The sequence below is a fragment of the Lepidochelys kempii genome, chromosome 28 (assembly GCF_965140265.1).
Source record: "Lepidochelys kempii isolate rLepKem1 chromosome 28, rLepKem1.hap2, whole genome shotgun sequence".
Taxonomy (NCBI): domain Eukaryota; kingdom Metazoa; phylum Chordata; order Testudines; family Cheloniidae; genus Lepidochelys; species Lepidochelys kempii.
In genome coordinates this window covers 1,192,365-1,216,304 of record NC_133283.1, presented here as the reverse complement: position 1 = coordinate 1,216,304, position 23,940 = coordinate 1,192,365, and the positions used below count along the sequence as shown (strand labels likewise).

General features: G+C 66.6%; 1 protein-coding gene across 5 annotated transcripts; it reads right to left on the bottom strand.

The window, feature by feature from the left end:
• PER1 (period circadian regulator 1) lies at positions 1 to 23,940 on the bottom strand. Of its 5 annotated transcripts, none has more exons than XM_073326765.1 (23): positions 23,893 to 23,940; positions 13,515 to 13,865; positions 11,797 to 11,895; positions 10,228 to 10,382; positions 9,915 to 10,036; positions 9,583 to 9,784; positions 8,991 to 9,042; positions 8,144 to 8,286; positions 7,944 to 8,022; positions 7,583 to 7,689; positions 6,767 to 6,920; positions 6,535 to 6,643; positions 6,310 to 6,441; positions 5,731 to 5,839; positions 5,424 to 5,580; positions 4,984 to 5,111; positions 4,235 to 4,420; positions 3,136 to 3,327; positions 2,530 to 3,050; positions 2,085 to 2,256; positions 1,238 to 1,442; positions 590 to 740; positions 1 to 497 (listed from the first exon to the last, which is right to left on the bottom strand). In XM_073326765.1, exons 1-23 carry the CDS (start codon positions 23,934 to 23,936, stop codon positions 297 to 299), a joined length of 3,771 nt encoding a protein of 1,256 aa, XP_073182866.1. In that variant the 5' UTR covers positions 23,937 to 23,940; the 3' UTR covers positions 1 to 296. The 5 variants fall into 5 exon arrangements, with proteins under 5 accessions (XP_073182866.1, XP_073182865.1, XP_073182868.1 ...); XM_073326764.1 differs by lacking the exon at positions 23,893 to 23,940 and adding an exon at positions 17,172 to 17,811; XM_073326767.1 differs by lacking the exon at positions 23,893 to 23,940 and adding an exon at positions 16,877 to 17,012.

Below are 23,940 nucleotides of genomic sequence, written 5' to 3'. Positions count from 1 at the left end.
TCTCGCTGGGACGTTGCCGCCCGCTGGGGACAGCCGCGGCCGTAGTTTATTGTCCCGCCTTTTCGTACAAAAACACACCTTCCAAAAATAAATACTCCGCCCTGCGCAGAGCCGGTCCCGGCCTCCCGGGGGCGCCCGCGGGCAGGGTAGGGGCCGGAGCAGGGCCTGGCTCGGCTGGGCCTGGCTGAGTCCCGGGGCCGAGGCCGGGCCAGCACGTCTGGTCCATCCCGCGCAGTGGCCGGCTCTGAGGGGCAGCCGGCGGTGGCTGGGAGCGTGGGGCGAGGCGGGCTCGGGGCTCAGCCTGCGTTTTCAGTGCCCGCCTGAGGCTGGGCTGGCTGCCCGGCCTCCTCCTCCTCCATGGCCGTGTCCGGGCAGGGGGGGGCGCTGCTGCCCTCCTCCATGGGCTCCAGCGTGGCGCTCAGCTCCATGGCGTGCGACTCCGTGTCGAAGAGGGGGGCCAGGCGGGGGGCTGGGTGACTGCCACAGTCCAGGCAGGCCTGGGGGGGGAAGAGCAGGAGAAGCGGGTCAGTGCGCCCAGGGCACCCCCTACCTGGCGGCCAGGGAGCTGGGTGGGTCCGGGCCCCCTCACCGTGACGTTGATGGCCTTCGGCAGCAGCCCCTTCTTCACCCAAGGGTGCACCGCGGCCAGCTCCTTCTTCTGCTCCTCGGTGAAGCGCGGCTGGTGCTTCTGCATCTCCCGCAGCTTCTCCCGGTCGGCCTGGAGCACGGCGGCCGTGGGGCTGCGGGGCACAGAGCAGCGTCAAGGGGGGTGACCCGGCCCTGCCTCCCCTCTCAGCGCTGCCCCCTGCCTGCCAGGCTCCCACATGCCCCCGCCAGCTCCCCCCTTCACTCTGGCCCCGATCGCCAGCCTGGCCTCTGCCCCCCAGATCTGCTCCCCCCCGCCCCAATCCCCAGCCCTGCCTCTGACCCCAGATCTGCTCCCCCCAATCCCCAGCCCCGCCTCCGCCCCCCAGATCTGCGCCCCCATCACCTCCACCCCTCTCCCCGATCTCCAGCCCCACCGCTGTCCCCCAGACGTGCTCCCCAATCACTTCACCCTCACCCCGATGGCCAGCCCGGCCTCTGCCCCGCATATCCCTGCCGCCTCCCCCGATCTCCGTACCCCCTTGTTTGCTCCCTGGAGGGGCAGGTGCCCCAGGGCAGCTGCTCGATCCTCTCCCGCCCCCCGCCCTGCCCTCCCGGCTGCGGGCTCAGGCCAGGGGTCCCTGGCACTCACCGGGCAGGCAGCTGGTAGGTCATCATCACCTTCTCGTCCGTGTTGGCCATGAGCAGCCAAAGGGGGTCCTGCAGCACATACTTGACGAACTGCTCGCCAGCCCCGCCCACGCCCCCGCCCACGCCCGGCGGCTGCCCCGCCCGCTCCGGCTCCGACGAGTCGATGCTGCCGAAGTACTTGCTGGTGTGGCTGCTCTTACTGCTGGCTGCACGGGGCCGGGGAGGGGGGAAACAGAGGGGAGGCAGGAGAGGAGGGCAAATCAGCACCAGAGCCAGGGAGAGAACCCAGGAGTCCTGGCTCCCAGCCCCCCCTGCTCTAACCCACCAGCCCCCACTCCCCTCCCAGAGCCAGGGAGAGAACCCAGGAGTCCTGGCCTCCCCTGCTCTAACCACTGGACCCCACTCTCCTCCCAGAGCCAGACAGAGAACGCAGGGGTCCTGGCTCCCAGCCCCCCTGCTCTAACCCACCAGCCCCCACTCCCCTCCCAGAGCCGGGGAGAGAACCCAGGAGTCCTGGCTCCCAGCCCGCCCTGCTCTAACCGCCAGCCCCCACTCCCCTCCCAGAGCTAGGGAGAACCCAGGAGTCCTGGCCTCCCCTGCTCTAACCACTGGCCCCCACTCTCCTCCCAGAGCCAGGCAGAGAACCCAGGGGTCCTGGCTCCCAACCCCCCCTGCTTTAACCCACCAGCCCACACTCGCCACCCAGAGCCGGGGAGAACCCAGGAGTCCTGACTGCCCTTGCTCTAACCACTAGCACCCACTGCCCTCCAGGAGCTGGGGAGAGAACCCAGGAGTCCAGGATCCCCCACCAAAGCCTCAAGCCCATCCCCTCCCAGCCCATCGCTTACTGGTGCCGCAGGCTGAGGTACTGCCCCCCCCGGAGCCAGAGCCGGAGCCCATGGAGCCGCTGCCCGAGGCGGCCGAGCCGGTCCCGGAGCGCGAGTCCTCCTGCAGCAACAGGTCCAGCAGGTCGCTGGAGCTGGACAGGGCGTCGTTGTTGGAGGAGTCGTGAGCTTCCACCTGCCGGGACAAGGGGCGGGGGGGGGGGGAGAAAGAGAGGAGATCAGGACTGACCTGGGGGGCTGCACACGCACCTCCCCAAAACACAGGGCTGGTAAGTGCCAGAGCCGGGGAGAGAACCCAGGAGTCCTGGCTCCCAGCCCTGCCTGCTCTAACCACTAGACCCCACTCCCCTCCCAGAGCTGGGGAGAGACCCCAGGAGTCCTGGCTCCCAGCCCCCCCCCCGCTCTAACCACTAGACCCCAGTCCCCTTCCCAGTGGGCGGCTCCTTACCAGGCAGGTTTCCTTCTGCGGGCCGAGCTCGCCGGCCCCCGGCGGCCCGCCGGCCCCACCGCTTCCCAGCCCGGGCTGGCCACCGGGCACCTCCTGCCGCTCGGCCGCCTTGGGGGCCTCCTCCATCTGCAGCAGGTTGAGCTGGAGCGGGGAGCTGCAGCGGGAGTCGAAAGGGGGCGAGTGGGGCCGCTCAGGCGTGGTGGAGCGCGAGGCCTCAGGGGGGCCGAAGGGCTCCCCCCCGAAGGGGGCCGGGAAGTACGGCGGGGGCAGAACGTAGTTGGGCAGCATCAGGGCCACCACGGGGGCCACCAGAGGGGCAGGGAAGTGGGGGGGGGGCTCAGTGGGGGGCTGGCTGGGCGGGAAGACGGGCACCACGGTGGGGAAGGGCAGGGGGGGGGCCGCGGTGGGCCAGGGGCCGGGGGGAGGCGAGGAGCCGGTGCTGTCCGACGCCTTGTGCTGCTTGACACGCTTGGCCTTGGATTTGCTGCGCCGGCCGGCGCCCCGCCGTGGGCCGCGGTGCCCTGCCGGGAGAAGACAAGGCGGGGGGTTAGCGAAGGGGGCGGGGAGCCGGGCACGAGCCCCCCCTCGCCCCCGGATACAGCCCACCTGGCTCGGCGCCCTGCCCGGCTGGCGAGTCGAAGACATGGAGCTGGCTCAGCTCCTGGAAGCGGGTGAGGAAAGCCAGCTCCTCCTGCTGGGTGTGGACGGACAGCACCTCCTTGGTGAGCCCCACACAGCGGTACTGCTCCCGGTCGGGGGCGGGCGCGGCCCCGGGGCCCTCCTCCAGCATCGCTGTGTCTGGGGAAGAGACCAAGGGGGGGGGGAGGGGTCAGCTGGGGGGGGCCGCCGCAGACAGGGAGAAACAGCGGCCAACAGCGAGCGAGCGGCAGAGCCGGGGATGGAACCCAGGAGTCCTGGCTCCCAGCCCCCTCTAACCATCAGCCCCCAGGACCCTCCCAGAGCCAAGGATAGAACCCAGGAGTCCTGGCTCCCAGCCCCCTCTAACCACTAGCCCCCACTCCCCTGCCAGAGCCAGGGATAGAACCCAGGAGTCCTGGCTCCAGCCCTTCCCCCTACCATGCCATCAGTACCCAGGGGAGGACCCTGTGTGGGGGCTCCCCGCAGCTGAGGGGCCGTTGCCAAGCAGCTGTGCTTTGTTTGGGGACCCCCAGCCCCCACCCCCAGCCCAGCGGGGGCTTCGCCAGCGACTCGGCCGCCATCAAGGAAGGAAACAAAGGAGGGAAAAAGAGATGTCAGCTGGAGGCAAAAAAAGAAGAAAGAAAATCCACTGGGGGAGGGCCACGAATCCAGCGGCCAGCCCGGCCCCGGCCCCCCCCAGGAGTCACCCACAGGGCTGTCCTGACGGCAGGCGTGGGGGAAGGGGGAAAAAGGCAAATTAAACCCAGCACCCCCGCCCCTGAGAGCCGTGGAAGGAAGAGGTTATGCGGGGGGGGGGAGAGGGGAGCAGAGGCTGCTGGGGAGATGACCCCCCCCGAATATTATGCTGCTACTGAGACGTGGCGGAGATGGGGGGGGCCCTGACGGCAGGGGGAGATCCGGGCGGCTCTCTGCCGCAGCCGGGGGGCGGGGGGGGGGCAGATCCAGCCAGCCGGAGTCGCCCAGCGCGGGGGGCCGGGCGGGGGGCCGACGCGGCCCCGGTCCGGGCCCCTCCCGTGCCCAATTCCGGGGCTGCCCCCTCCCGTACCCGATTCCGGGGCTTTCTTATCTCCCACGTGGACGATGGTACTGCTGAAGCTACACTGACTGGTGACGGACACCACGCTTTCGGCTTTGCTGGGCAAGGCCAGCGGGGCCAGCGGGGGTCCCACCGCCGCGGCGGGTTCCTCCTCCTCCCTCCTGGGCTGGCTCGGCTGCATTTCCTCCGCCGCATCTGTTCAAAGAGACAACGAGGGGTTAATGAGGGGAGCGGAGGGGCGGGGCGCCACGGGCCCCGGGGAGGGCGAGAAATAAAACGAACCACCACTGAAAAAAAACCTTCCGGGGCCATTTTCCTCGGGGCGGGGGAAAACGGGGCCACGGTGCCGAACGGTGGCCCCAAATCGTTTCGATTTCAAGGGCGTTTCGGTGTCGGGAGCCGGCCAACTTTTCCACCCGCCCCGGCTTTAACGCGCCGAAGGGAGGGACGTCCGCGGCGCCGAAGGGAGGGACGTCCGCGGCGCCGAAGGGAGGGACGTCCGCGGCGCCGAAGGGAGGGACGTCCGCGGCGCCGAAGGGAGGGACGTCCGCGGCGCCGGCCGAATTTCCCCTTTTCTGGCCCAGCAGGGGGAAAACCAGCTGGAGATCTCGGGCCGTTAGCAGCAGCTGCCCCCGGCCAGCACCAGGACCCCCCTCCATCGAGCCCCGTCAGCAGCAACAGGGTAATATCCAGAGGGAGAGACAGGGCAGCAGGCAGGCTGAGGAGGGTAGGGGGCAACCCGGCAGGGGGGACGATACCTTTTGCCGAGCTGGACGGCTCCCTGCCTGCCCTCTGTTTGTCGTCGTCGGAGTTGGAGGAACCGGTGTAGGACGAAGAGCCGCATTTCCGCTTCACCCGGCTGGGGATGTTGCAGCTTTCCAGATACCTAAGAAAAAGCCACAGGGACCAGAGTTAGCGGGGCCAAGGGATCCTTATATAGCCAGCCGCCCCGCCCCAGAGGTGGCTGCATCTCGGCGCCAGGCGAGGTGTCCCTGGGTAACCAGCCGCCCCGCCCCAGAGGTGGCCGCATCTCGGCACCGGGTCCCTGGGTAACCAGCCGTCCCTCCCCAGAGGTGGCCGCATCTCGGCGCCGGGTCCCTGGGTAACCAGTCACCCCAGAGGTGGCCGCATCTTGGCGCCGGGTGACCCCCCCAGTGCGGGGACCGGCTCTGTGATGGGGTCTCCGGTCCCTCCTCACCTGATGATCCCGTCCAGGCAGTTGATTTGCTGGTAGGAGTAACTGGAGGCCTCCTTCCTGCCCGACTCCTCGGAAGCCACCACGTGGCCCGGGCCCCGCTGCACCTCACAAGGGGCCTCCCTGCCCAGCCCGCCACCATCCTGGGGTGTCCCCGGGCCTGCAACGAGAGGGGAGCCCGGTTCAGCTGGAGCGGCCTTCGATCCGCCCCCCACGTGTCTCCCAAGTGACTGGGGGTGACCAAAGAGGGGCTGGTACCCAGGATGGCAAACCCGTCTCCCCCCGGCCTCAGGAGCCCCAGGGCTCTCACCTGCGCGGGGGGGCTTGGCAACCGGCGGCTTGGCGCGGGACTCGATGAACACCTGCTGGCCCTGGTTCTTCACCATGTGCACGTCCTTGCAGAACTGCTGGAAGGTCATCTGCGGACAGGAGGTGGGGTCAGGGCAGCGGGAAGGAGGCCCTGCTCCCACTCTCCCCCATGCTCCCCCCCACTCTCACTACTAGCCCCCACTCCCCTCCTAGAGCCGGGGAGAGAACCCAGGCATCCTGGCTCCCAGCGCCCGCTGCCCTCCCAGAGCCAGGGAGAAAACCCAGGAGTCCTGGTTCCCAGCCCTCCCCGCTCTCACCACTGGCCCCCACTCCCCTCCCAGAGCCGGGGAGAGAACCCAGGCATCCTGGCTCCCAGCCCCCGCTGCTCTAACCACCAGCCCCCACTCCCCTCCCGGAGCCGGGGACAGAACCCAGGAGTCCTGGCTCCCAGCCCCCGCTGCTCTAACCAGCAGCCCCCACTCCCCTCCCGGAGCCAGGGAGAGAACCCAGGAGTCCTGGCTCCCAGCCCTCCAGCTCTAACCGCCAGCCCCCACTCCCGTCCCGGAGCCAGGGCTCTTACCGGCCGCTGGGCCTGCGTCTCCTCGGCGGGGAGGCCGTTGCTGTCGCTGGAGGAGGCCGCGCTCAGGAACTGCTCGTGGGACGCGTTGCTGGCCAAGCTGCAGAGCCCCACGGAGCCATTGCTGTGCACAGGCTGCGGGGGGGCGGGAGGGAGGCAGAGTGGGGGGTTAGCAGCCGGAGGGAGGCATCTCGGGGTGGGGGGGGCTAAGGAGGGAGCGCGGCCCACCTGGAGGAGCAGCCGGCGGATCTGCTCTGAGAGCTCCTGGACGTCAGGCTCCAGCGGCCGCATCTTGAGCGCCTTGGGGGCCGTGAAGACGTCTTCATTGAGGGGACCCCTGCGCGGTGCGGGAGGAGAGAAGGGTCAGGGGGAGGCGGGGCGGGCCCGGGAACCGCGAGCCGGCCGGAGATCCTCGGAGGCGGGGGGTCTCCCCCCCGGCCAGGCAGGGCCCGGGACTCACGTGCGCACTTTGTGACGCCCCATGACGAAGGAGACCTTGCGGCTCCAGGGGTTGACGAAGCTGGACCAGCTGGTGTCGATGGTGACGTACTCGCCGTTGCGGGTGCAGAAACGGAGCGGGGAGTGGTCGAAGGGCTGCCCGCCGTACTGGAGAACTGGGGGGGCAAAAGGAGGAAGAGGGATCAGTGTCTGAGACACACACACCCCACTCCCCTCCCAGAGCTGGGGAGAGCACCCGGGAGTCCTGGCTCCCAGCCCCCCCTGCTCTAACAACTACACCCCACTCCCTTCCCAGAACTGGGGAGAGAACCCAGGAGTCCTGGCTCCCAGTCCCTTCTGCCCGTGGCCTCTCCAATGCAAGGAACTCACTAAGCAAGACACGGCCAGAGGATGCCAGTTGGTGAAAACCCCCCAAGGCCAGGCTGAACTGGGGCGGGGACAGGGGATTCCTTCCTGACCCCAAACTGGCAATCCGTTGGACCCCGAGCAGGTGAGCTAGCCCCATCACCCAGACAGCTTGGGAGCGGTTTTATGTGCCAGCAAAGGTCACCAGCCCACCTGGGAGCTGAGCTCGGACATTTCAAAGGAAGGTGGAAAAAAAAATCCCAGAACAGATTTTGCCAGTTGCCCGCGGGGAGGAATCTCCCTTCCTGACCCCGGCAGGCTCCAGGCTGAAGCCCTGAAGCATGAGAATGGATTAGCGTCAGCATCCGAACGGGGAGCTGCAAATGACGCTCACCCTTTGGTTCTTCCCCCCAGGCACCCTTGGGATCCCCCCTTTCCCACTCAGACACCCCCAGGGTCCCCCCCCACTCACTTTTTTTGTGGATGGCCAGCATGAGCGGCCTGTCCTCCGGGTGCAGGTAGAAGAGGACGGGCGTGCCAATCAGGTCCTGGGGGAGGTAACCCAGCAAGGGGGCAGCCCTGGGAAATCAGACGGGCACCGTGAGCTGGCGTTCCAGGGCGGGCCCCACCACCCACCAAGGTCCCAGCCTCGACAGGACCCGCAGCCCAGCTACAGAGAAGGTTGACCCAAAGCGACAGGCGGTTAGGGGGCGGCGCTGGCCCGCAGGGGACCCTTCAAGCTTCGCGGTGGTGCTGGATCCGGTGCTGGGGGGCAGCCCGGATACACAGAAAGGGTCTCCCCCGCCCATCCCGGGCTCGGCCAACTTGCTCACCTCTCGTCCACGTCCTGGAACAAGCAGCTGGGGGTGTGCCTGGTGGTGAAGATCCGCTTATCGGTCGGGATCCGGGGAGCTGGGGCGGGGAAGAGACGCAGGCTGGGGTTAGGACACAGGCTGGGGGTCACAGGAAGGGGCCGAGGGGCTCTCCCTTGGCCTGTCCGCCCCCCAAGCCCTGTTCCCCCGCCCCAGCTCACCTTCGTATCCCGAGTGGATGAGCTCGGCGACGAGCAGGCAGCAGGGCTGGCCCTCGGCGCTGTCCGAGGGGCGCACCTTGGCCAGGTAGGGGGTGAGCCGGAAGGGGGAGTAAGACAGCTCCCGCCCACGGGCGCGGCCTCCGCTGAGAAACAAACGCCTGCAATAAGACCAGAGGCCAGAGGAGACCGGGACCAACCAGCAACGACAACCGCAGGACCCCTCTGCCCCAGCCCCCCGGCACTGGGGGGCCGCCCGTCCCAGTCCCAGATCCCCTCCTCCCGGGCACGGCTGGGAACATGGCATGTGGGGTCCCCTTCCCCACCCCAGATCCCACCCTCCCGGAAGCAGCTGGGAACATGGGGTCCCCGCCCCAGATCCCCTAGGCACTGCTGGGAACACGGGGTGTGGGGTTCCCTTCCCTCCAGATCCCCCAGCTTCCAGGGAGCTGCTGTGAGCACGGGGTGCCCTGCCCCTCCCGGTGGCACTGCCCATGCTGAAGGGAGCGAGTGGGAAGGGGGCGCAGACAGGATCAGCTCGGCTTCCCCAAACAGAGGGGAGCTTGGGGCGGGAGCAAGCCTGGGCCCAAGCAGACCGATCCGGGGCCGGCTGAGATATTCCTCCCCGTTCACCAACTTGAGGAGCTCCCGTCTCGCAGCCTGGAAAGGCTGGAATGTGGGGCACAAGGCCACAGGGGGCCCGGTGCAGCAGAGGGCGAAGGGGAGCTGGCTGGGGTCTGCCGCGTGGGATCTGAACGCCGGGCACGACCCAGCACCCAGGGGCCCCCCCAGCACTGCACCCCCTCACCCCGTCCGAGATGACACCCAGCCTGCTGCAGCTGAAACTCACCTGATCCGGCAGAAGACTGATTTCTCTTGGGTGTAGCCCACGGCGGCAGCAGCTGGGCACAAAGACCGAAGGGCAGGGGGTGAGCGGGGGCTAGGAAGGCTCTTATGTGCCCCTCCCAGAGCTGGGGGAGAGAACCCAGGAGTCCTGGCTCCCAGCCCCCTGCTCTAACCACTAGACCCCATGCCCCTTCCAGAACAGAACCCAGGAGTTCTGGCTCCCAGCCCCCTGCTCTAACCACTAGACCGCACTCCCCTCCCAGAGCTGGGAAAGAACCCAGGAGTCCTGGCTCCCAGCCTCCTGCTCTAACCACTGGACCCCACTCCCCTCCCAGAGCTGGGAGAGAACCCAGGAGTCCTGGCCCCCCTGCTCTAACCACTAGACCTCATGCCCCTTCCAGAACAGAATCCAGGAGTCCTGGCTCCCAGCCCCCTGCTCTAACCACTAAACCCCACTCCCCTCCCAGAGCCGGGAGAGAATCCAGGAGTCCTGGCTCCCAGCCCCCCTGCTTTAACCACTGGACCCCAGATGGGCATCTGAGAAGACCCTGGCCCCGGATCCCACCCCCCACGCCGCCCCGGTCCCAGGCACTCACTGGCCGAGGTGCAGGTGCTCCAGGAGGGCAGGTGGTAGGGGGCGGTGGAGGCGTAGAAGATGCTGACGTCCTGGGGGGCCAGGAACTCGGCGAAGGTGGCCCCCTTGAAGACCTCCCTCTTGCAATGCAGGACGAGGGCCGCCTGGTCCGAGATGTACAGGATCTTGCCGGTGACAAAGGAGACGGCCACGGCGAACGTGTCCTGCGGGGAGAGGGGGCAGTTGGGAGGCAGGGCGGGGCAGCGGGCGCGGGCTGGGGGGGGAGACGGACGGGGCTTGCAGGGCCGGGGAGGGGGGATCCCGGGAGCCGGGGCCCCCGCGGGGGGCACTCACGGGGTTCTTGCGGGTGTACTCGGAGGTCATGCCCTCCAGCTCGGCGACGGTGTAACTGGCCACATCCAGGTGGCAGGGCTGGCTCTCGTCGAGGGTCCACTGCTGGTAGTAGTCGTGGCTGGCTGCGGGGGGGGGGAGCAGAGAGCCCATCAGCGCTGGGAGCGTGGGCACCTCCTGCCCGCCACGGGCCGGGCACGGCTCGGCCGGCCCTGCCCGGCAGCCTCCGTTGTGCCACACCGCGGGCGGGCGGGTCCCTTTGGGATCTCGCCCCCCCCGCTCCCCCAGGCCCGCCGCGCCCCGCCGCGCCCCCTACCTTGGACCCGTTTGACGCAGGACAGCGCGTACTGCAGGGTGGCCAAGGTGCCCGACTGGCCCTTGCCGCGTTTCTCCGAGGGCAGCCGGATCTTCATCTCCTTCAGCGCCTTCATCAGCTCCTTCTGGGTCTTCACCCGCGCGGACTGCTCGCTGCTGCAGGGGGGATAGGGGGGTGGTGAGCCACCGGCCCAAGCCCCCTCCACCAGCACCGCGAGGGGCAAAGGGCGGTGCCCAACACCCCCCCGCTGGGGGGTAGCCGCACACCACCCGGCCGCAGGGAGGGGGAAGGAGTTGCCCACGGTCACGTTGTGGGACCGTGGCTGACCCAGGAAGAGAACCCAGGAGTCCCGGCTCCCAGCCCCCCACCCCCATACTAACCCACCGCCCCCCTCCCAGAGCTCGGGAGAGAACCCAGGAGTCCCGGCTCCCAGCCCCCCACCCCCATACTAACCCACCGCCCCCCTCCCAGAGCTCGGGAGAGAACCCAGGAGTCCTGGCTCCCAGCCCCCCAATCCCCCCCAGAGCTCGGGAGAGAACCCAGGAGTCCCGGCTCCCAGCCCCCACCCCCATACTAACCCACCGCCCCCCTCCCAAAGCTAGGGTGAGAACCCAGGAGTCCCGGCTCCCAGCCCCCCACCCCCATACTAACCCACCGCCCCCCTCCCAGAGCTCGGGAGAGAACCCAGGAGTCCTGGCTCCCAGCCCCCCAATCCCCCCCAGAGCTCGGGAGAGAACCCAGGAGTCCCGGCTCCCAGCCCCCACCCCCATACTAACCCACCGCCCCCCTCCCAAAGCTAGGGTGAGAACCCAGGAGTCCCGGCTCCCAGCCCCCCACCCCCATACTAACCCACCGCCCCCCTCCCAGAGCTCGGGAGAGAACCCAGGAGTCCTGGCTCCCAGCCCCCCAATCCCCCCCAGAGCTCGGGAGAGAACCCAGGAGTCCCGGCTCCCAGCCCCCACCCCCATACTAACCCACCGCCCCCCTCCCAAAGCTAGGGTGAGAACCCAGGAGTCCCGGCTCCCAGCCCCCCACCCCCATACTAACCCACCGCCCCCCTCCCAGAGCTCGGGAGAGAACCCAGGAGTCCTGGCTCCCAGCCCCCCAATCCCCCCCAGAGCTCGGGAGAGAACCCAGGCGTCCCGGCTCCCAGCCCCCCACCCCCATACTAACCCACCGCCCCCCTCCCAAAGCTAGGGTGAGAACCCAGGAGTCCCGGCTCCCAGCCCCCCACCCCCATACTAACCCACCGCCCCCCTCCCAGAGCTCGGGAGAGAACCCAGGAGTCCTGGCTCCCAGCCCCCCAATCCCCCCCAGAGCTCGGGAGAGAACCCAGGCGTCCTGGCTCCCAGCCCCCCACCCCCATACTAACCCACCGCCCCCCTCCCAAAGCTAGGGTGAGAATCCAGGAGTCCCGGCTCCCAGCCCCCCACCCCCATACTAACCCACCGCCCCCCTCCCAGAGCTCGGGAGAGAACCCAGGCGTCCTGGCTCCCAGCCCCCACCCCCCTCCCAGAGGCAGGGCGAGAACCCAGGCGTCCTGGCTCCCAGCCCCCACCTCCCGCCTACCTGCACCCGCTGGTGGAGGGGTTGTCCTGCTCGGAGCTGGTGCTCAGCAAGCTGTAGGCGATGGAGCTGGTGGGGGGCGATGGGCTCTGGGAGTTGGTGCTGCGAGGGGGCGGGAGAGAGACGGGGGCTGTTCAGAACCCGGAGGGGCCGCCGCTCTTTTCGGGGGGGGGGAATCAGAGCTAGCAACCCAGGCCCCCATGGGCACCCCTTCCCCCCCAAAATGCCAGGCACAAATGGGCAGAGGGGCTCCTCCCCCCATTCCCAGGCTGGGGGGGGCACAGACCACACCCATCACCTAGGTCACCCTGACCTGCCTTCTAGACACCCCACCATCCCCACTCCCTCCTCTTCCCGGGATGGATCCCCCACACTCCCGCCCTACGCCTGCGTGTCACACCACACCAGCCCTGCCTCTGCCCCCGGACGCCAGGGTCCACAAACGTGGCGAGGCGTGCCGGCAGCCGGCCCATGCCCCCGGATGCTGGGGTCCGCGAACCGGCCCGCGCCCCTCCATGCCCCCGGACGCCAGGGTCCACAAACGAGGCGAGGCGTGCCGGCAGCCGGCCCATGCCCCCGGATGCTGGGGTCCGCGAACCAGCCCGCGCCTCTCCATGCCCCCGGACGCCAGGGTCCACAAACGTGGCGAGGCGTGCCGGCAGCCGGCCCATGCCCCCGGATGCTGGGGTCCGCGAACCGGCCCGCGCCCCTCCATGCCCCCGGACGCCAGGGTCCACAAACGAGGCGAGGCGTGCCGGCAGCCGGCCCATGCCCCCGGATGCTGGGGTCCGCGAACCAGCCCGCGCCTCTCCATGCCCCCGGACGCCAGGGTCCACAAACGAGGCGAGGCGTGCCGGCAGCCGGCCCATGCCCCCGGATGCTGGGGTCCGCGAACCGGCCCGCGCCCCTCCATGCCCCCGGACGCCAGGGTCCACAAACGAGGCGAGGCGTGCCGGCAGCCGGCCCATGCCCCCGGATGCTGGGGTCCGCGAACCGGCCCGCGCCCCTCCATGCCCCCGGACGCCAGGGTCCACAAACGAGGCGAGGCGTGCCGGCAGCCGGCCCATGCCCCCGGATGCTGGGGTCCGCGAACCAGCCCACGCCTCTCCATGCCCCCGGACGCCAGGGTCCACAAACGAGGCGAGGCATGCCGGCAGCCGGCCCATGCCCCCGGATGCTGGGGTCCGCGAACCGGCCCGCGCCCCTCCATGCCCCCGGACGCCAGGGTCCACAAACGTGGCGAGGCGTGCCGGCAGCCAGCCCATGCCCCCGGATGCTGGGGTCCACGAACCGGCCCGCGCCCCTCCATGCCCCCGGACGCCAGGGTCCACAAACGTGGCGAGGCGTGCCGGCAGCCGGCCCATGCCCCCGGATGCTGGGGTCCGCGAACTGGCCCGCGCCCCTCCATGCCCCCGGACGCCAGGGTCCACAAACGTGGCGAGGCGTGCCAGCTGCTAGCCCATGCCCCTGGATGCTGGGGTCCACCAGCCGGCCTGAGCCCCTCCGTGCCCCCAGGGTCCGCGATCCAGCCCATGCCCCTCCATGCCCCCGGACGCCAGGGTCCACAAACGTGGCGAGGCGTGCCGGCAGCTAGCCCATGCCTCTGGACGCCGGGGTCCGCCAGCCCGCCTACGCCCCTCCGTGCCCCCGGGGTCCACGAACCGGCCCGCGCCGCTCCGTGGTCCCGGACACCGGGGTCCGCACCCCTCCCCACGCCCTACCTCTTGCTGCTCTCGGTGGTCTCCAGCAGGGCCGAGTCCTTGCCGTTCCCGCTGCTGCTGCAGTCGCTCCGCAGGGAGTCCCGGCCGTGCGACTCGTTGCCGCTGGACCCGTTGCTGTTGGCGTCCATGTCGTCGGTGGCCCGGCCCTGGGGCTCGGCCCCTCGCTGGGCCCGGGTCCGCCGGGGGGCTCCAGAGTTGGCCCCAATCACACTTGCCCCCTCGAAGGGCGTCTGGCCCGGCTCGCAGCTGGCACTCATGATCGGGGAGGACCCGGGGACATCACCCGGCCCGCGGGGAGGAGCAGGGGTCGGGGCAGGAGACGGATCTGGTCGGAGAAGTCGTAGGCTGTACCTGTGAGAGCAGAGGGGGGCAGGTGGTTAGAGGCACCGGGCCCCCCACCGACTCATAGATCCAGCCAACACCAAGAGGCTGCGGGGGGACCCCCCCACCCCGGGGCACTTCCCTGCACCGGCTCCTGGGGGATGGATCGACTTTGACACAGACCCTTCCTCCGCCACCCTGCTGGCTCTTAACCCTAAATTCACCCCCCATTTCCTGAGCCCAGCCAGCCCTGGCAAACATCCCCTGCACCCGAGGCGTGGTGGATGAAAGGAACTCTCCATCAGACCCCATGGCACACGGATAGGCAGGGTTATTACTCACCAAAAATACACTGCTAAGGGACAAACGCTGCCCAGAGCCCGGGAGAGAACCCAGGAGTCCTGCCTCCCAGCCCCACTGCTCTAACCCACCAGCCCCCACTCCCCTCCCACAGCCAGGGAGAGAACCCAGGCGTCCTGGCTCCCAGTTCCCCCTGCTCTAACCACCAGCCCCCACTCCCCTCCCAGAGCTGGAGAGAAAATGCAGGAGTCCTAGCTCCCAGTCCTCCCTGCTCTAACCACCAGCCCCCACTCCCCTCCCAGAGCTGGAGAGAAAATGCAGGAGTCCTAGCTCCCAGTCCTCCCTGCTCTAACCACCAGCCCCCACTCCCCTCCCAGAGCCGGGGAGAGAACCCAGGAGTCCTGGCTCCCAGCACCCCCCCCTGCTCTAACCACTAGACCCCACTCCCCTTCCAGAGCTGGGGAGAGAACCCAGGAGTCCTGGCTCATAGTCCACGCCTCCTCTCCCCTGCATCACTTCCGACAGCCAGGCCAGAGCCCCTGGGTGTCGTTTGGACGCACCCCAGATGTCGGCCCCTTTCTCCCGAGCCCACGGGGCCCACGGCAGCCCAGTGAGCGCTTAGCCCAGTGAGCCGCCGTGGGTCTATTTCAGGGCCCCAAGCCGGCCTATTCTTAGCGCGGCTGTTTGCTCTCAGCCTGATTGGGGCCACGAGGCGCTTGACGCTCGGCCGGGAAGCTCTTCGCTCGCCACCTGGCTATATTTAGCCCCCGTCCGAGAGACGGGGGGAGCCGAGCCGAGCCGATCTGGGCCGGAGCCAAAGGGTTTGTACACAGAGAGTTGGCAAAGACGCCGTGGAACGACCCGGAGCCGCCCATTTCGTGGCCGCGAGGGCCGCCCGGCTGCAGGGACCCCCGAGAGCCCCACGAAGACTCGCCCATTTCACATTGCCTCCTCTGCTTTAGCGACCAGGCAGGGCCCGAGCACCGCGGGCCACGTTGCCCTGGCAACAAGAGGCAGCGATGGGGGAAGTCAACCCCGGTTACCAGAGAAACTGCAAATTGGGCTCTCGGGTCCTGACAGATACATACACCAACAAATGGATTTTTTTTTTAAATGCTTCTTTGGACAGACAGACATTGGGGATGGACAGACAGATGGACAGACACCTTTACTGCTGGACACCCAGATCTTCTGGATGCGAAAAGCAAGGGACCTGATCCCACAGTTAACGGAGCCGAACCAAAGGTGTGGACCACCTCAACTCCTCACCGTGACCGGGATGAGCTGTGTGGGTGCTCAGCCGTTTTGGAAAGGGGAGCCTTTATATTTAAGGGGCGCCACCACAGCTTTGAGGAGCCTCACTTTACGAGCCCAGCTTCGGCCTAAAACTTTACACCGATTCGGTTGACCAAGTGCTTGCCTACACCCCAACTGGCACAGAAGGAGCTCAGTCCGTTTAGATGCACACCTGTAATGACTTGGGTGAAAGTCTGTATGTGGCCGCTTATTCTGGAGTAAGAACACCCTGTTCAGATTTCGTTTACACTAGCAATGGAGTGAATTCAAATCAGACCAGGGCGCTCTTACTCCAGATTAAGGACTCAGATACACACCAAAGATGTATTGCTTTAACTACCCCAGAACTGTTCTGATTCGGATATCCTTTAAGGTTGCTCCCAATTGACTGGAACTGGAATATAGTGTGTCCACACGGCGTGGTGGGTGAGTGAAATTAAGATGTTTTAAAGACAATGATAATCACACCTTGATTCAATAGCCCTGAATCAATAATAAGAGAGAAAATAACAGCTCAGAGTTGGCCCGGGGGAGGGGGAAAATAATCTACCTTTTCTAAAGACAACACTAAACCTATCACTTGCCAGGATTACACACACACACACACACACACACAGAGAGAAACAGGCAACAGCTGCAAACGCATGGAGAAATGGGTACAGACACACACAGCAGGAGAAAAACACAATAGCTACACACAACACACTTATTTAGCAGGGAAAGACATTCCTAAGCAAGCAAGCCCTGACCTGGCTGCATCTGCAACCCAGGTACAACTGCTGCGAAGGGGCTGTGAGTGTCTACACCAGAACCTTGCATCCATTTAATTTAAGGGGAGAGATTTTAAACCGATTGACACTGGTGCAAAGGGCTGCGCGGACACTTTTACGGCTTTCGTTGGGCTTATCGTGGGTAGCTACTTGAAACCAACAATAAGCCAACCCCAATCCGAAACAGCCCCCACCCTGGGGTTCGCACCAGCTGGACTAAATTGGTTTAAAAACCCGATTTAAGTGGAACCAGTGGCAAAGCCTAAATACAAACCCTAAGGGGTCAGGGGGAGGGAAACAACTGGTGTCTCCCCGCAGAGAGAAAGTAAATTTCAGCTCCTGCCTGTCTGACAAGCTCAGGAAAGAAGGAATCAAAAACCACAGACCCGCTTGCACAGCTGACTAGATTTTAAACACGACTTTCGAGAGCCACTCCAAAACACATCAAGTCACCCACGACCCCGTCCCAAGCTTCAATTCCCGCCCCCTCCCCAAGTTACAGCTCTTGCAGCCTTTTCCTTGTGTTGTCTAACACATTTGCTAAAGCGCACCCGACAAACCAGCCACCCCTCTCTCCAAAGCGGGCGCCCACCTATCCCGCACCAGCTTCCCACCCCCTGACCTGGCTGCACTGCAAAACCTCGCCCTACAAAAAAAAAAAAGTTATATACACACAGCTTCCCGGGGCCAATTAGTATGCCAGTGACAAAGGCCAAGGGCAGGGAAACAGTGGGCTGGCACACCCTGCCTTGGAAAGCGGGACAGTGGGAACGACCGCTCCCTTTGCGGAGAGAACATTTTGTGCTGGCAGAACAAATCCCCGTGCGTCAGCTCCGGGGAGGAGCCCGCAGCCCTAGATCTGACGGGCTGCAGAGGGGGAGGGAAGGTGGTGAGGACCGGGGAGAGCCCGCAGCCGCCAAAGGGGGCAAATGCATAGAAATCTGGGCGGGCGGGCGAATTTCACACTCACAGTGACAGCGGTGAGTCTCTGGTGACTTTGGTGCTGCAAACCCCACCACGGCCGGCCTGTTCCTCCTGCCTGCCCAGGGCTCCAGGGTGCATCCTCCACAGCCGGGCGCCCCCGAATTGCCACCAGCGCCCGGCCGCTCTGGCAGAGACGCTGTCCCCAGTTGTGTAACACCCGGCGGCCTCGGCATTGGCCGGCCGCCGGGTGATGTCAGCGCCGTGTTACACATACCCGCACGTGGACCGTGGTGCTGTCACCCCAGGTTCCGGGGCGGCGCTCATTGGCTGAGCGGGCCGGCCAATGGGAGCCAGGCCTCCTCGCATAATCAGCCAGCGAAAGCATCAACAAACCTCGTGCCAGCTGCTGGCAGGGCATCAAAAAAAAAAAAAAATCAGATCAGGGGGAAAAACAGAGCCAAGTAGGATGTGCCAGGATTTTTGCTGTAAGGCCCTACAGGGCTGGTAACGAGGCAGATTTCGGGGGGTTCCCGGGCCAGGACAACTGGAGATTTCCCCAATTTCCACAAACTGCGGGGCGGGAAGACCCACAATTCAATACAAAAATCTCACCCGGATCCTTTCTAACCCTTTCACCCAAGGTCCTTAAAAACCCACCCTGGATCCATCACCCGGCCCCTACAAAAACAAAACCCCATTCCAGAGACGCCCGCTCAAACGGCTCACTCACGGTCACCGGCTGCCCCAGGCCCGTCACTTCCCGATGTTCCCCAAAGAGACGAGAACTGAGATGCAGAGATCACGGGAGGCGGATGCAAGGGGGGGGTTGGACCCAGCCCACAAGACCACGCTGGTGAAGTCTTTTTTCACATCCCCGGCCTTAGCTGCTCACAATAAGAAAGGGGACAGGGGCGGGGCAGGACCCAACTATTTGTTCAGGGTTTGTACAGCTCCGAGCGCCTCTCGGGTAGTCAATAGGCAGACTGCAGGCCAAATGCCAGGACCAAAGAGAGACAGATCGCACCGGGAAGATGGGAAAGCCACTCAGTAGCAAGCAGCAGGCAGGAGCATGGCCTTGGTAAATATTATTTATTTCGGCAGATAAGAGATCCCCGAACAAGAGGCACAGAGGAAACACAGCCTGAGCACGGAGGCAAAGGCGTGTGCAGCCGGGAGGGGCGAAAATATTGACTTTGGCCCACGCTGGCTGATAAGGTGTCCCCTCCGAAGCAGCCTGCTGATAAATATTTGCGTTGTCGGCAAATACGAGGAAAGAGGAGCACTCAGCCGGGGGCCCCAGAGCAAACCCTCTGCTCCTGGCACAGCCCAGAGAGTTGGGTCTGCAAACCCAAGCCCCGCCAGGGCCGGAAATGGAGCCGCCGAGAGATCTCGCTTGTATGGTCCCCACAGTACACGAGCGCCTCCCGGTCTTTCATGCATTTATCCTGGCAACCCCCTGGGAGGCAGGGTGATCATCCCCATTTTATAATTGGGGAAACTGAGGCACAGACCAGCAGCACAGGTTTGAGGCCCCTGGGCCCTGTCCCCCAATCTTGCCAAACATCCTGTTCTCTAACCGCATGCTCTGCGGGACAGGGGCTGGCTGCCCCGAGGCCTTGAGACACACCACTGCAAACCAGCACTGCAGCGGTTGGGGCGGGGGGACGGGGATGGGACCGTTTTGCTATGCTACCATCTCCTGCCTGTTTCCCCACTGCACCACGGAAAAGGCGTGCAGCCAGCCTCAGTTTCCCTTGCAGACGGCTCTGAGGCCAAAGGCCTGGCACCCCCAGGACTCGGACAGGGCCCTTTTTGCTGCGGATGGGAGGCCCGGGTCCCCCACCTCAGTCCTCATCACGAAAACCGGAGCCCTGCTGGATTCACACCCACGCTCCCCTCCACTCAGCCGCAGCGAGAGGCGCCCGCAGGTCAGGAGAGGCCCCCCTCCCCGCCGGCTACATTGTTTCCTGCCGCCTGGAGACACCTCACTCATCTGCAGGCCCATTCTCCCGCCACCCCCACCGGCCCTTTGATGCAGGGCTCTGGAGAGTGGCGGCCCCCCTAACCTCGCCCACTCAGGGGAAGTGCCGTGTTCCTGCCAGGGGTTAATTACACAGGGTGGGCGAGGGGATGACACAGCCGGAAGGGAAAGAATGCTCTGAAGAGTTCACTGCTCCCCCTCCCAGAGCCGGGGAGAGAACCCAGGCGTCCTGGCTCCCAGCCCCCACTGCTCTAACCACTAGACCCCACTCCCCTCCCAGAGCCAGGGAGAGAACCCAGGCATCCTGGCTCCCAACCCCCACACCTTCTAACCACTAGGCCCACCGCCTGGGGCGGAGCCACACACCCTGCGTCTCCTGCACCCGGTCAGCTGTAACCAGAGCCCCCCTGAGCCAGATTCCTGACATAACCAGGTCACCCGCTCGGGGCTGCAGCGGCTCCATTCACAGGGGCCCTTATGTAACATTTCCCAGCCAGGTACCTGCCGGGCAGCTCCTTACACAACGCGCCAGCCCCCCGGGGGGGCTTTCCAGGAGCCGCGGCGTCACCGGAGCCGCGCGCCTGCCACTGGCCTGTACCCAGGAGGGCGGAGGATGCGGGGCAGGCATAAAAGCTGCCCGCCCCGGACCCTGCGTGTGCCATGTGGCAATAAACCAAGGCAGAGTGCTGGGAACACCGTGTTCTCTCGGCTTAACCACAGGCTGGTCGGGAGCCAGCGACTCCCGCCCCTGCTCTCACATGCTAAGTTATTCCTTGGCTGCTCCCAGAGCCAGGGAGAGAACCCAGGAGTCCTGGCTCCCAGCCCCCCCTGCTCTAACTCACCAGCCCCCTCTCCTCTCCCAGAATCAGGGAGCCACCACTGTGGGTAGACAGACACACGCTATCTCGCTGAAATCAGCGGCCGGGGTGGGGGCAGGGGGGGATGATGTCTGGGTGGGTTTATTGCCCATCTGTTGTATACAGCTGGTCTTAGCATACTCCAAGCCTCAGTGTAGACGTGCCCCGGACCTCACCCCTTCTCTGCCCCACCAAAACCCACTCCAGCACCACCCCTGCCGTCGGGCCTCGAACCGACAGCAGCCCCAATCCGCCAGGCCGAGCGAACCGGGACTCGTAGCTAGGTGGGACTGGAGACCAGCCAGCGGCGGAGCAGCAAGCAGGAGGAGGAGCCCTGCACGTGGGAAAACACGGCACCATGCCCCCGCCCTGCTAACACACCCCTCTGTGCCAACAAATACCAACCGCTCCAGTAACCTCTGCCCTACTGTATTTTTTATTATGGCAATTTCGCGGGCTAACACACACCAGGGCTAGGGAAGGATTGCAACATTTACAGTAACCCCGGCACTCTGGCTCTTTCCAAAACAACCCGTGATGTGCAGAAATCTCGCCAGCGTGCTTTTAGCCTGCCCGGTGCGAACAGCCCTCGATTTCCTGGGACGCGCGGGAGATTCGGCGTCCCCAAACACGGGGCAGAATTTCGCTGGCTTTGTGCAAAGCCCCAGGGCTAGTGCCAGACGATCGGGCTCTCTCCTGGAGCGGGAGGAGGAGACGTGGTTACGTTCCTCCGGGTCATCCCGAGCCGGACAAGACCAGCCTCTTTTAGGAACGGAACCGACGGCGTTTAATTCGGGCCTGGGGAGCGGTAAGGCTCCCAGGAAGAACCCTTGATCCTCTTGACGGTCCGGGGCATGGATGTTCTCTGCCGTAATCCGTACGCCGGCAGCCCATCATCGGCTAAGCTGGCTTTTTTAGGTGGCACATCTTGTGCCCCAATCCGTCCCCCGTCCGGTGCGTACTATTCTGCCCCCCTCTAAGGTCAAAGGGCACTGAAGAATCCAGCACCGGGCAGGCCTGCAGGGTGCATGCTGTCTCCTGGCTGGCGGACAGGGCTCCTCTTCTTTGAGCCCAGGAGGGACCGGGATGGAAAATGTCAGCCCGGCTCTTTTCGGTAGAAAGCTGGGAGATTTCCCAAAAGGAGAGGGGGTATTTATTAGGCCCAGTAACTGGCAAGGAAGGACTGTGAGACCTGCCCCCCTGGGTCTTCACGGAGCCTAGCAACCCCAAAAAGCTGCAAGCCAGGACTCCTGGGTTCTCTCCCCAGCTCTGGGAGGGAAGTGGGGTCTAGTGGTTAGAGGGGGGGGGGTGGGAGCCAGGACTCCTAGGGCTTTGCCATTGTGTGCTCCTGCGTCACTATCCTTGACGCGCACACACACAGAGAGACACACAAAGAGAGCAGTTCACACACAGAGCAAGGGTGGGGGGAAAACGCGCCGGGAGCCTCCTGGGGCCGCGCCACGCGAACAGCCCTCGCCCCCCGACATGCTGCTCTCCCGGGGCTGTGGGCTGGCCGGGGAGGGGGGGGGATCACACAATGACTCAGTCGCCGAGGCGAGCTGGCCCGGATTACATAAGCCACTCGCGGCGATTATGAAAGGGGCCCACACGCACTTGTCAGCCCCAGCGACAGGGGCCAGCCAGCTCACCCGCAGGGGGGCTCTCTCCATTCCCCCCCTCCCACCCCAGAGCGCGGCAAGAGGCTAGCCAGGTGTGGGCAGCTGAGATGCAGCCAGCTCTGGGGTGGGGCACTGATTGTAGCACCACGGTCACGCCCCCTACGGAAGCAGGGGAGGGGCCCCTGAACAGCTCCGCTCACCCCACAAGAGGAATCCACCCTCCCGCTGCTCAGACCCCCACAAGCCCTGTCTGGGAGTCCCGCAAAACTCCCCCACGATGCCCAATGCACCCTCATCAGCCCCTCTCCCATGCACAACTCCTAGCAACTTAGCATGCCCCCGGCCCCCCACACAGAGCCTCCAGCTCCTAGTGACCCCCAGCCTGCCCCCATGTCAGGAACATTCAGAGGAGAGGGGTGTGAAGCTGTGTCCATGAGGAGGTGGCTGAGGGGAGGTGCTCCCCCCACAGCGCCTTCTCCCATAGACCCCCAACTCCACCCCCCCTGCTGATGCCCTACGGGACCCCCACCCCCATAAACCCAGCCCCCCAGAACCTCCCCATCCCCTCTGCCCTACATAACCCCGAGCCCCCCACAGAGACGCCAAGGCCAGCCCCTGACTTCCCAGCTCCTCCCCATCCTACAGACAGCCCCAAATCCCTTCCCCCTCCCCATGGATGCCCCCCAATAGAAATCCCAGCCTCTCTGCACTATGGGACCCCCTCATGCCAGCCCCTCCCCCTATGGGCACCCCTCCAGGCTACCCCTGCCCCCCACAATAAAGGACCTTTCCAGCCACCCCTCAGCCCTATGAAATCCCCCAAACTTCTTAGCTCCTCCCCTTATGGACCCCCTCATAGCTCCTCTGCACCCCCATGCTCCCCAGCCTCTCTACCCTATGGGACCCCCAACTCCCCAAATCCTAGCCTCTCACCCAGCCCCTCTACTCCCTCACCCTAGGGATCTCCAGCCTCTCTGCCCTATGGGACCCCCACAGCCTCTCTGCCCTATGGGACCCCAAGCCCGCATGGAATCAGCCACCCAGTCCCTGTACCTTACCAGACTCTCTGCCCTACGGGACCGCCAGCCCCCACGGACTCCAGCCCACCAGCCCCTAAGTCCTACAGGACTCCCGGCCCCACGGGACTCCCGGCCCCACGGATCCCCCTCCCCGACCCCACGAGACCCCCAGCCCCACGGATCCCCTCTCCCCGACCCCACGGGACCCCCGGGACCCCCAGCCCCACGGATCGCCCCTCCCCGGCACCACGGGTCCCCGGCCCCATGGATCGCCCCTCCCCGGCACCACGGGTCCCCCCGATACCCCTCTCCCCGGCCCCACGGGACCCCCGATTGCCCCTCCCCGGCCCCACTGGGCCCCCGGCCCCATGGATAGCCCCTACCCGGCCCCACGGATCGCCCCTCCCCAGCCCCACGGGAGCCCCGGCCCCATGGATCGCCCCTCCCCGGCCCCACGGGAGCCCCGGATCGCCCCTCCCCGGCCCCACGGATCGCCCCTCCCCGGCCCCACGGATCGCCGGCCCCACGGATCGCCCCTCCCCGGCCCCCCGGGATCCCCGGCCCCACGGATCGCCCCTCCCCGGCCCCACGGATCGCCCCTCCCCGGCCCCACGGATCGCCCCTCCCCGGCCCCACGGGACCCCCGGCCCCACGGATCGCCCCTCCCCGGCCCCCCGGGATCCGCGGCCCCACGGATCGCCCCTCCCCACGGATCGCCCCTCCCCGGCCCCCCGGGATCCCCGGCCCCACGGATCGCCTCTCCCCGGCCCCCCGGGATCCCCGGCCCCACGGATCGCCCCTCCCCGGCCCCACGGGACCCCCGGCCCCACGGATCGCCCCTCCCCGGCCCACGGGACCCCCGGCCCCACGGATCACCCCTCCCCGGGCCCACGGGACCCCCAGCCCCACGGATCGCCCCTCCCCGGCCCCACGGGACCCCCGGCCCCACGGATCGCCCCTCCCCGGCCCACGGGACCCCCGCCCCCACGGATCGCCCCTCCCCGGCCCCACGGGACCCCCAGCCCCACGGATCGCCCCTCCCGGCCCCCCGGGACCCCCGGGACCCCCGAATCGCCCCTCCCGGCCCCACGGGACCCCCGGCCCCACGGATCGCCCCTCCCCGGCCCACGGGACCCCCGCCCCCACGGATCGCCCCTCCCGGCCCCACGGGACCCCCAGCCCCACGGATCGCCCCTCCCGGCCACCCGGGACCCCAGGGACCCCCGAATCGCCCCTCCCGGCCCCACGGGACCCCCGGCCCCACGGATCGCCCCTCCCCGGCCCCACTCACCGCGGCGCCGCTCCCCGTCTGTCCCTCCGGCAGCTCAGCTCCATGCCC